This window comes from Lepidochelys kempii, chromosome 7 (genome assembly GCF_965140265.1).
Source record: "Lepidochelys kempii isolate rLepKem1 chromosome 7, rLepKem1.hap2, whole genome shotgun sequence".
In the NCBI taxonomy this organism is placed as follows: domain Eukaryota; kingdom Metazoa; phylum Chordata; order Testudines; family Cheloniidae; genus Lepidochelys; species Lepidochelys kempii.
The window spans coordinates 76914124-76927307 of NC_133262.1; the positions used below are offsets into that span (position 1 = coordinate 76914124).

General features: G+C 35.9%; 1 protein-coding gene across 11 annotated transcripts in view; it reads right to left on the minus strand.

Annotated features, from left to right (window-relative positions):
• ANK3 (ankyrin 3) overlaps window positions 1–13184 on the minus strand; it is a 554708-nt gene that overhangs the window by 59533 nt on the left and 481991 nt on the right. For 7 of the 11 annotated variants that reach the window (XM_073353398.1, XM_073353395.1, XM_073353399.1 and 4 more), the window contains 4 exons: window positions 12637–12743; window positions 5875–6099; window positions 5032–5130; window positions 2441–2595 (listed from right to left, as the gene is read on the minus strand). In XM_073353398.1, coding sequence (XP_073209499.1) covers window positions 2441–2595; window positions 5032–5130; window positions 5875–6099; window positions 12637–12743 — 586 coding nt within the window. The remainder of the gene's footprint in view (window positions 1–2440; window positions 2596–5031; window positions 5131–5874; window positions 6100–12636; window positions 12744–13184) is intronic. The other 4 variants (XM_073353403.1, XM_073353406.1, XM_073353401.1 and 1 more) reach the window with 1 other exon arrangement.

Below are 13184 nucleotides of genomic sequence, written 5' to 3' on the forward strand. Positions count from 1 at the left end.
ACACATCAATTTGTAAGATCATGCACTTTGAGGAGAATTTTTGTAAATACTAGAGATGGTGCAATTTGGAGTATTTATAGATGCATTTTGCACCCAGTCTTACTTTTCTCGTACACCCACCACTCCAAATGAAGTCAGTGGGAATGTGGGAAGAGCAAAGAATGCAGAATCAAGCTGCTGATCAATACATTTTCTCTGGACTTCCTACCTACTATTAAGAACAGAGAAGCACAATGCAAAAGAGTACAACAGAGCTTCTGTTGCTACCTTGTGAATCATTATATACCACATAACATCTCAGGTAGAGAGAGGGAGTTCTTGCACTGGGTGCTGCCTTCATTCAATCCCAGTGCATTTCGTACACATGCTGTATAGTGCTGGGACTGAATTAATTATTTTGTCAGCTTTATAGAGTTTAAGTACCTTTATATTATGAAGTATATTACATTTTTCGATTCCAAACCTATTGATACAGTATTTGCAGTGCCTTTTCCACAGTGCCTCATAAGTTCTGATACACTTATTTAAAAATAAGAAATTATCTGCATAACACATGGCTCTTTGCTGCTGTTCCTTTTCAAATACTTTTGCACCCTGTGCGCTTTCAAAGCAAAAACTCATTTGGCAATTCCCCATCCCCAGTGTCCAGGAAACCAGCCAAAATATGCATCTCCCTTACATCCAAATATCCAGGAAACCAACCACAACACTATCACATTTTTTCCCTTAAGTTCTGCTTTCTTTTTTACTCAAGTTCACCTGCTCAACAAAGAAAAGCCTTTATTGAAGCAGAGGCTTCATACAGGTTACATTTGCTGCTGCCCTGGTTATTTGCTACTAATGGCTTTAAGCTTTCCCCTAACTACAACTGTGCCCAAACAGATGGTGACTTTCTATAAAAAATTTTAAGCCAAAAATTATACACAGAATCATGGGATACTTTATGCATGTTCAGATACGAAAAGCTGTAGCAGTGGAATATCAGCAAAAGATATATAAAAGATTTGATAATATGAAAAGTATAGTTAGAAATCTTACTATGCCCCAGGAAATACTTGAAAATTATTTAAGAAGCTTCCTCCTATGGCAAAATTGAGATTGCTGTTTAACATCCAAATATTAGCCAATCTCTATCACAGTTAGAGACAATAGCATTAGCAATGCCTGAAAGGGTAAACAAAACTCATGCTTTCTGGTGTCATAAACATATTCAAAACTGAAAGGTAAGAAAAGAAAATTTGTTGAAAGCCTTTCCCATCTTTATTGCCATTCTGTGCTCTTCCCACAAACTCCTGAATGTAGGAAGTTTTAATGTATTTATTTTAGATGCTTTTAAGAAAACAATATCCTAGTCACGGGATTTTAAAGCTACTCTTTAAGAACTCAGTGGAAAACCTTTAGCAACAGTTTCAGCATAATCTGAAGAGAATCGTGGACATGCGGATATATCACTGAAGTCTTAAGAATATATTTAGTGTCACACAGAATATAGTGTTATGAGGGTGGTTTGTCTGAGTACTTAGTCTTAGTAATACTTAGTCTTAATAATAATACTTAGTGTTCTTTTCCTAACACAACATGCATTTGGAAATGATTTAAGGGGAAATAATCAAAAACAAAGTACAACAGTATGTGATGACATACTGAACTACAGACATTTCATTTTTACGTAGATCTGGGTGAATAATTTGTAGTAAATAATTTAATCACTAAATACAGTATTTTTCTGTTAAAATTATGTCCTTCAGTTTAAGATTTTCACTAACTTTTCAGAATTTATTTGCTGAAGATTTCCAGCGAATAATTCTTCATCTGTAGATTAGTTGTGAATAGTTCTTTGAAAGTATTCAAGCCCTGAAAGCAGGGGGAGATATCTTCCTGCAGAAACCAGGAAGTCCAGCCCACAGACCAACCTCAGGTAACCCAATGCCATGGTCAGGAGGAAATGGGTTACTAAGTGTAAAACCTAATGGATTTTGAGGTTTCAGGCCTTGTGGGTTCCAGCTGTGTAAATACCTGCATATATTGAAAGGACATTGCATAGATACATGGCTGGATTAAGGCAGAGACATAACAGGGAAATACCCAGAGCCCTGCTCTTGGTGTCACATGACGACTTAAATATCTGAGCTTTCGTTTTTAAAAAGGTGTGCTTCTAGTCCTCGTGGTTGTGAGGAGCACCTGACACAGGTGATGGGTGATGTTTGCTTGAGGCTGCAGACATTTGAAACAAGTGTTCTGGGGGGGGTGAACTACCTCTTTCCTTTCAATGGGCTCATTCTGCTACCAGCTTCTCGAGAGCCCCACCTCCACTACTATGCCAGCTGGAGACTCTGGGTGGGTGGGTCCTCATTGCCACCACCCCATCATGGCTCTGCTGGAGTTGTTGACATTGCCTGTTGACATTAACCCACTTAAAGCTTTGATTAAATAAGTTTACCTTCATCCATGCCATTGAGAATTTCATTTAAGTCTTCATGTTTGCTGTCATACTGGTGTTCCTTCCATGTTTCACCATTTTCACTGCGAAGGACAATCAGTTCTCTTTCTTTTCCTCGCATTGATCCAAAATGTGGGATTTCCACGATGACAGGGCTAGACAAAAAAGGAATCCATATTACTTTTTATCACATATATTTTCCCCATTGATCTTGATTTTCCTCTACATATTAAATCCTTACTAAAACTATGTTCATTTGACAATAATAAGTATTGTTATGTTAAAAATGATTTAAAAGCTGCCAAAGCTGCAGAATCCTTTGCTACAAAACTGTAAAATATTATTAATATGTAGCTTATGAATCAGATCCCATATTATTATGAACATAAGGAAGTGTTTCAAAACAATTGTTTATATGACAAAAATGGACAGAAACTAAGGTAAAAACAATTTTCTGTGTTTATTTATCCTGACATATACGTGGCATAACCTGGTCCTCAGATATGCACACACAACTCCATGGACTTTAGTGGGAGATGGGTGGGCATATTTGACAGAGTGTTTAAAGGGACACAGTCCGTCTCAAACACAATTCTGCTGTCCTGGTAAACACATATACCTGCTGTTGACTGAGATGGAAGTTGTGTGTGTATATGGGCATTAAAACAAACAAATGACAAAACAACTTCATAGTCCTGTAAGTACTAAAATCTGAAAATTTTAAAAATCCAGTTTGGTTTTCACCAATTACTTAGGGCTCTTCGTTCACTCAGATTAGTGATACTAGATGGGTTGTTTCTACTCTGTTCCACTTTCTGGTTCTCATGCATTAGAGTTGCAATGTCGGTGCTGCAAGCACTACAGGAGACTGCTTAAATTCTTTCAAAATGGCTCTCTTTGGGTTAAATAAAAATGAAATATATATTGATATTAGCTACCGTGAAACAACTTTTTTAAATACTACACCTAAATTACCTGACAGCGTGCCTTACACGTAGGACTTCAAGTGTGTAATTAAATTATTACTGTGAATAATCAACAGAAGCTGCTATTCATTTCATGTGCCATTCCTTAACAAAATAGACATTTTAGCTAAACATTTTACAGACAAGATAAGCATTTTAAATATGTTAAAATAAACTGACTGCAATCGTACAATAGATGAACCACTATGGATTATGCAGCTTTAAGACATTTAAATAGACAGTATCATTGGTTTCCTACAGAGATTGTAAAGAACCTCACCTTCTCATAGTAACTCCATTAAAAGTAACATTAGAAGATGGAGAAAAATAATACTTGGCACTTAGATAGCACTTTATATCTTCAAAGTGCTGTGCAAACATTAACAAATCAATTAATAATCTAACTCTGGAAATCACAGATACAGCTTTTTGCGGATATAGACTAACACAGCTGCTACTCTAAAACCATAGATACAGCTGATATTAATAAAGATACAAAATAGTTTTAAGTCCATCTCTCTGTATTAAATACAAAAGGAGTAGGAATTAGTCAATAGCAATTTTAATAAAAATAGGAAAAAAGGCAGATTATTTAAGAACATTAATGCTTTTAATGTTCTTAGATGCTTTTAAAAATACCCAAAGTCTGTTATTCTGATCTTACTCCTTTGATAGCTGATAGAAATGCAGGTTTATCCCACCATCTACAGTAGATGAATGCCAAAAATTCAATTACGTTGTTTCTTAAGGTATTTATTTTCCTAAGATAATGTATACACGGGCTTCTCAAGTTAAAAAGAACTAACGAACTTTTTAATACAATCTTTGCAGGTTAATATATCAGATACTGTCTCTGTAAATATTTAGGAACCACACAATTTTGTGCATGAAGTTTAACAAGAATAGTCAGTGAGAAGGTATTAAACAGGTATTCTAAGCAATAGATTCTATGCAATATTTTAAAAACATAATGAAATAAATTTCACAATAACGTTCTAATGCAAACAATGAGGATATTTTCTAACTTTTTTTATAATAAACATTGCAACTTGTTTGGCTATTGTACTTGTTTCCCCAAAATGTACCAAAATTCATATTTATTTTTTTCAACCTGATGCCTACTTCTGTTTTAAAAGGTTATCATTTCTCCAGCCTTGTTAAATGAAATCATTTATTCAATTATATTTTTTCTGAACATGCTCATATTTTAAAAATAGGTACAACATATGCATCCACATCTGACAGAGTTACTCCTGAAACAGACTGACTCAAACCCTGTTAATACCTTCTCTACCACAAAGTTGAAATTAAAGGGCTGTCATCGTGTATTAAAATGTATTTGATGCAGTTGAAACAGTTCAAATTTAAAAAAATTACAAAAGCACAACAAGTTATGAAAGCAGAATGCTTGCAGTGAATTTCACATGCCTAAAGCACAAGATAGTTACAGTAGCAGAGCTATAATAAATCAAGCCACTATGATTTTCTTTCAGTGACATAAATCAACTGAAAGCTTTAGAAAGTAGAAAAAAAATTATGGGAATGACAAAAAATTGGAAACAAAAACAAAACAAAAGAAAGGAAAAAAACTGTAGACATTCTGTATTTTTTCTATAAGCATCCTACCCAATAAATTTTGTTCCTTGAGGCCCAAGCTGCAGGATTCGGCTAACCATGCTCTCACCCTCATTTAGAGGGGGAGGATTGGTAGGAAGATGTAGTTTACTGAATAACATCCATGCAGCAGGAAGAGAAACAAGAAGGGGAAATTAGGAACAAACTGTCATTCCCGACAGAACCGGCAGTTTTCACCAGGGCGCCACTTATGGTAATGAACAAAATTGATAATTAAAAAAAAAACCACATCATAGTGGATTGTTTCTCCTAATTTTAGCTTTGAAAAATGTCAGTTACTAGCATTTGCACTAAATGATGCTCTATATTAAGTTATCTGGAATCATGCACAGTGGTCCTTTCCCCACTGGAGGTAGGTGTGTATCTCCCATTAATGTTGGAGGGTGATATGCACACATGCTAAGTAGAGAATACTGCTCTACATTTGGAAAATGGTACATAATTATGGTGAAACTTCCCTTATGAAAGTCATATTTACCTGGTATTCTACTCATCACACAGAACGAGAGCTAAATTCTGTCCTTGGATACATATACGTGACTCTGACTGACTTCAGAGGGAGTTAGGCATGAATGGTTGAGTGCAGAATTTGGCTTTTTCATAGCTTTATTTACTTTTGGCACAACCTGTAGTTTTTAAACAGGCAAAACTCCCGTTAAATCAGAGATTTTTTTCCTGGGTAAGAATGTCAGAATTGAGTCTGTTTACTGTACAGAGGCCTATCGTAACTGTTCAAATTAAGTAGTTTCAATATTTAACTACTTACATCCACAAGATGAAGGAAATGAAAGATGCAATATGAATGTTAACAGTGAGATTCATAGAACAACTCACCCTAAAAACTGTGCACCTGCAGGCCCCATTTCTACCAGTCTACTGGCTAATCCTTCTCCTTCAACCATTGGTGGTGGGCTGGCCAGTTTATGCCTCTTTACCAAACGGCAGGTGATGCGGGTGGGTGCTGTACATTTGCGTGGTGGAATAATAATTCTCATTCCATGATGGCGACTACCCCGCATTGAGCCCCCACGTGCATCAACCATAAAACTAACCAGAAAACTGTAGAGAAAGGGAGAACATGTCATTAAAATGGTCAGAAATCAAACAAGGAAAACTTCATGTAAATCAGGAAGAGTCTAATAGAATAAAATATTATGATGAAAGCATCAGCTAACATGATAGTTAAGAAACAAATGCCCCCTATGCCATAACTGTTAGCAGGATTCTTTAAATTTAATGATAAATTTAAACAATAATCAACAAACTCACACATTTCTAATGGTCTAGTAGCATAATGATGGGAAGATTCAAGTACTACTGAATATTTAGGGGGAAAAAACCCAGGGTTAAAGAGAGTATGTATACAGTTACGTAAATTATTAGTGTATTATTAGTTCATTAAAATGGTTCTTTATTACTAAATGTTCCGCGACACTCTATAATTCAAAATAGCAATGTCCCACATGCACAAGACAACTAATCAGTACAGGCTAAGGACAACAGAAATCCATGTTTTTATATTTGGATCTCAGTCTTTCAAAAGCCTTTGGATAAACCCATTTGAAAGCACACTTTCCTACTTTGCCACCTGAACACTGACCCTGTGGGTGTGATGAACAAGGTTATTAAATGGTTCTGGTGAATATGTATGAATCAGAACATCAAGCATACAATTTTCTGTACATTTCTAACACTCTAAAATCAATTATTCCACCACTCTTCATATTGACATGGATGTCTGTTGTAAACAGGTTAGGCTACAGGGAATATTGTGTTTTGTCTCTCTAAAGCCTTGTCTCTCGTGTGTTTTTTCCAGGTTTCTGTAGCTTTGTAAATAATTAAAAGGAAATCAGTTCTGTATATCAGAAACTGCAATGTAAAAAAACTTTAAAACTTTCTAAAAATGGGAGATATTAAAATATAATTTATTTTAACATTAAACACAAACTCTAAATGTATTATTTATTTCATTTTATAAGATATTAAATTTATTAATCCTAAATCTCTAAATGCTCTTGACACAAATGACAAAAACACAAGAAGTAGATGCTAGTCCCAGAGCAGACAGCAGACCCTGACCTCCTACTTAGTTCCGTGAATAGGTTTTTCAGTCAGCTAAGCGATTTTGTTTTTGTTATTGTTGTTCAGGACTCCAACTATTATTTTATTTATAAAGCACCCTATATCTGCATATTTTATATTTAATAATTATTATTGGCTATCTAAGTTCAATTAGAAATTCACAGAAATTGGGAGCCCAAATCCCTTCAGTGGCTCTGCAATACCATCCCACCCCTCCAAATATAATGCAATGCAATTTCTTGATTACCACGCTATCTTTAAACAGAACTTGCAGTAGCGGATCTACATGTCTGGTGCATGGTTTATAAATTAACTCTCCATACAAATAACGTTTTGTTTGTTTCCTTATGTGTGATGTACAAACCCTGAAGTAGCTGTTAATTTAATTCCATGATTCCAGCTTTCTCCATGCTGTGGCTAATACTTCCTGCACTTAAGGATTAAACCTTAAAATAATTAACAGATGAATCCATTCAGCTTTGTAGTTCTGGCAATTTAGCTTTCTTCTAGTGAGAACAAGAGCTATAAATTTAATCCATAGAAGGGCAAGAGCCTCTTGAAGCCATGGAGACTGTTGTTCACTGGGAAAGGTCACACAGAGCACTGGGAACTACAGATGATAGCTTCTGTATGATACTGATATTTCCTTTTGATTACAGACAAAATATCAAAAGTAAGAGCTAAACTGTACAGCCCAATCCTGAAAATTCTCCATACTCAGAATTCTTAGTGATTTCAGTGGGAGAAGTCTGCACAAAATTGGTGAACAAACAGGCCCTTGTATTTCTTGATTTATAGGACATAAATTGACAGGCAAGGAAACAGCAAATATGTGGAGTAGAAAAACAAAATGGTCATGTTGTGTTATAGGTAAATCAATTACCTTGTTTTTTTTCAAGCTGAAGAAAAAAGGATTACATAGGATGGGAAGGTGATGAACTTTCCATAGGTTCACACTACCTTTACTTACTGTTTCATGAGGTTTGAGGCCTGTAATACAGTAGCAAAGTGTGGAATACTGATTCACCTTATTTTACATGCTCTTCATATAAGTAGATATAGACTCAACCCTCCATATCAGATCAGAACCCCATAACTCTGTGGGACCTGAGGTCTGGATCAGAACTTTGCAAGTGGGCTCATCCCTACATACTGTAAAAGCAGTCAACTTTTGTTTACATGGAATGGGAGATAAATACATCTGAGACTGAAAAGTCCTCATAAAATAGCTAATCAAACATTTTCTATAAGTTTTAGATCTGTATGTCAATAAAAGTACTTCAGAAGTTTAAAATATCTGATAATAAAACATCTGATGATAATCCTTAATACTGACAACTTAAATTCATTTTCCACCTTTATAATGATTTGGGTGAAAAACTCTCTTTATATCAAAATCTGCATACTTAAATGCACTAAAGTACATTTCAATGGATCCACCTATTAATCAGTTCCTATTTGTGATTCCAATATATAGTTATAACAAACATGTTTTATTTTTAGATCCTATATTTTCTCTCTACAATACTATTTTATCTTTTTTTTCTTTACCTACTGTTTTTGACAGTATCAACTAACTAATGAAAAATTACAATGAAATTAGACCTTTGGGTCAGTGAGTTAATTCTTCATCTATTGGCTTTAAACTTATTTGACTTTGTGAGGTTGAAGTCAATAGTAGAATACTATGTATGCTAACATAAGGCTCTAACCAACAAGCTCTGAAGATGCTAGAAGCTTTGCTTATCACCTTCCATAGAGCACTTATGTTTTCCAACTGTGATTTATCTTAAATATCCCATTTCCTGCCCTACATGTTTATGTTGCTCTTGCTTCCTAAGATTGCTCTATCTGGTAGATGGCCAACACTGATATCAGTAGGATTCCACAGAGCACACTCAGGGAAATGTCTATGGCATGATCTTCAAATCTAATGGGCAGTAAGCCAGCTGCTGACAAGCTGTGAAAAGGTTTCAGGGAGTATTGCCATTAAAATTTACAAAACAAAGTAAAATATTAAGCAAGGGCACACAGACCTTGGTCACAGAGAGGGAAATATTAAGTGGCCTCTTTTACGGTTTTGCTTTGTTTGCCTTTTTAGGTTTCCCTGATTTTTTCCACCTAAAAGTATGAGGCTAATTCAGATTAAATATGTGTACACAGAGAGAAGAGGCAGCCAAGTGGAACAGAACTGTTGTCGCTGTTCACCCATAACCTGAGAGAGGTACTGTTTGTGAATACGGCGCTGAGGGAGTTGCTGAAGGGCATACTGCTACAGGGCTGGAGTTCCAAGGGAATTTGCCTCTGAGTTTTGGCAAGGGTGGTCCCTGGCATGGTTGCTTCACATCTCATACAGGTTATTCCTACACTGGTGTGTTGTACCACAGATAGGAAAACTGTCCATCATGTATGCAGATACTTGTATATTTTAATCCAATTCTTAGTTAATATAACAAAAGATATTCATATAATCAAACAATCCCATACGAAGGGAAAGATTAAGGCAATGTTATTCACCTGATTGATATGCTACACTTGAACAGTGCATTAGTGGGCAAACCCAAGCAGGATCAAAAAGAGCACACGCTATAAGCAGTTACCAAATACAGTACTAAGCCTTAACAGACCAATATTTTCACATTGCCGGCTATATGGAAAATGTATTTATTGACAATAACATTTTATTCATTCAGTTTTCAAAGTGGTGATTTTCCCTTTTAAAAACGTAATTCTTGTGAATAATATTTTCAAATAAAGCTTCATGCACTGTTTCTATTGAAAGGATTAGTAACTGATGTTTACCTAATTTAAGGCCTGTCTCATAAGGTCAGCTAAATTATGATCTCTAAAATACAAAGCTAAAAGCTAAAGAGTGAACATTTCTACTTTAAAATAAACAAAAGACAGAGGATATAAGAGGATGCACTACAAACATCTACGCACACTTTGACTGTGGACAGAGAGTTGACATAAATAAAACAAAATGAGGATTCACAGAAAGGACATAGTTATCACCTTGAATCATACTGGGGAAGTGGAGAGGAATAGCTGCAAAATAATTTAGAAAGCAAATGGGAAAAATTAATTTAAGATAATTAGAAGCAAGCAACAGAAAATGTCAATAATTAGCCAAAGAAAAGTAACCATCAGAAAAATAATGAAAGCAATGCATTTGAGGGCCAACTTTAAAAATGTTTTGGCTTCCATTTTATATATATCATGTTTTGTAATACACAATACGCTGTACACTGAAAAAAATATTTCCCATTAATTTAAGGGTCATGTCTCCTCTCAGTATTGGCCTATAACTTCTATTAGCATTCCTGGGAGTTGCATGAGTGCTTGGAGAACTGAAAAGACGCCATATGCTTTTGTGCTTACCATAGATCAACACAGAATTTAATGGGTTCTTTCAATTTGTGTTATACCCACAAGCATGCTTCACTGTGTATCTTGGAAAATCAACTATTGTGCTTGCATACAGCAGTTGTTTTCCAAAGTACAGTATATGAAGATATATATAGCTAAGCATTTGAAAAAGATGTAACTCCTGTAAGCCATTCATTAAATTTCTCTTCAAATTGAATTTTTACAAGTTTATAGATACGGGAATGCACTGTGCTTAATCTAACGTATGGTACATTTACAGCCTAGGATCCAGGTCTTCTGTGTTCATTATTATAATAAGAAACACAGAAGATTCTTTCACTGAGCCAAGGAAACCAAGGGTTCAAAAGATGCAACATGCAGACATGGGGAGAAGTGGGTATACAGGGTTACACCTGAAAAATTTAAGTAATAAAATCATATGTTGTTTACTCCACCAAATTTGTGCTTTACCCATCTATAGATGCAGGTTTCTTGGCAGATTTCTGAGCTGTGTAATGATTATTAAGGGAAAGATGCAAAGCACACACTGGTAGAAAGATTTACCTAAACTCAAAGAACAACATGAAAAAAAACCCCTTGGCTTAAAATGAGAAAAACCAGAAGATTCTAAATTAATGCCATAATTCCCTCCTTTGCAAATGTTCAGTGATTTGGAGCTAGATCTTCCATTCCTTGCACACCAAAATCTCCCCCCCCCCCTTTCTTTTTGGTGAACTAAGAACATGGGACAAATTTTAGATAATTTCTTCTGAGTTTGTGTATGTGAGGGAAAGGGATAGCCAAGAGGGAGATGATCGTGCCTTGCTCTCCCTAATCTGGGAGCACAAAGTTGGCAAGTACTCTGCAGATAGAGTTGTAGAGGGACACTCTAAGACATGGCTGGGAATTTTAGATATGCAAAGAATGCAGGGTCAAGCCCATGCAAAATTGTCCATGATTGTTAGGGCCTCTGCAGGAGGGCAATTTCAGCTAAAATAACAATACTAATGGGTAAATTTTTAGTCTTAGATCTGAATCTCCTTGAAGCTCTGACTTCAACGTTAAGCACATGCTCAGGTACTTTGCTGGATTGGGACCTATAATTCTACCTGTTAGTCCTCATCTTTTATATTTGTACTCTGCTTAGGTACATGCTTAAGTGCTTGGCTGAACTGGGACCTTATCCTTAACTCTGAATCTCTTGGAGCTTGTTGGTTTAAATGCACCGTTTACGTTATAAGTGAAGCTAGTCAAAAATGTATGTGTGTGAGGAGGGAGCGGGCAGAAATCAGTGAAAAGGAATACAGGATTTTGTCTCCTGTTCTTGTTGAAAATTTTACTACAAATATTGTTATTAGGTAATCTTATGTGTGATACAGAATTCCCTTTGGTTATTTATACTTTTTAACTGGAAAATTCTACAATATGCATTTCAAATATCACCCATATCTCAATTACTTGTGGTACCATTAAGTAACACTGTACTAATAGTGATGCTTTATTGGTAAGTGAATCGTGTAATTAACATCAAAAGAATTTTTTGTAGGGGGTGGGAAAAGGGAAGGTTTGGTGCAAATAAAACAAAAGATTAAATTACGAGCTCTCATTTTTTTATGGAAAAGTGAACAGCAAGTGCAGCATAACATCGTTTCTCTAATTTCATATTTAGAATAATGTAATACAACATAACTAAAATCATCCTAAGACATATAAAAGCAAAGCGTAAGCAACAGAAAAAGCAAAACAAGTTTATTACAGGAAGTTCTCTGTGGGATTTCAGCTTTTCCTTGCACCTAAGAAATTAAGCATGGAGGAAAATTTTCATAATGAGATGCAGGACTTGAGCTCACAACTCCTATTAACACTATTGAGAGACCTTTGATTAAATCCCTGCCCGTCTCACAAATTCATGCCCACATCTCAGATGAAACCTTGTGGAAGGCTGAAATACAAGTTTTTCTTTCTATGTAATTCTCGATTTATTTTTGCCCTGTCCCTGTTCTCATTGAAGTCAATGAGAGTTTTGCCATTGGCTTTAACTGGAGGAGGACTGGAACTATTACCAGCAATTTCAGTAGGTTATAATGTCGACATAACAGTACAGTTTCACACTTAATGACAAAGGAAATCTGTTAAATGACCTACCCAGAATGGATGGGACTTGAGACAAGGTTAACATTGTCCAAGGTGTCTGCAGCCCAGCTATAATGTCTGAGAGAATCAGAATCAAATTCCCTTGGAAATGTCAGGTGCTTCAAAAAGATAAACAAACAGATATTTAAAATCAGCATGAAAAAGTCAAACATTTCTGCCCAGCACATCTCAACTCAATTTTACAGTTAGAATTACTTCCTCTGCACACACTCCTGCTGACATTTCTCTGCTCTAGCAGCAGCAAATTACTGACTTTGGAACATAGAATTCTCAAAGCAGGTTCCCACAGCTCTCTAAGTTTCCTTTTTCCTGCTTTTGCTCCATCCCTAATTACAGCTCTCTCTCGCACACTTTTGTCCAATCTGTGTTTACATGCAAGGTCAAGAAAAAGCTATGGAAAACTGCTTGCTTGTGCAGAAAATTCCTGGGAAATCCACCCAGGGTTAAGTCTTGTAATCTGGGCCAACCCAAGGGGTTGGGTATGGCAGGCCCAGGAACATACGCGTACCCTAATCTGCTGGGGTATGCTCCCCCTGGCT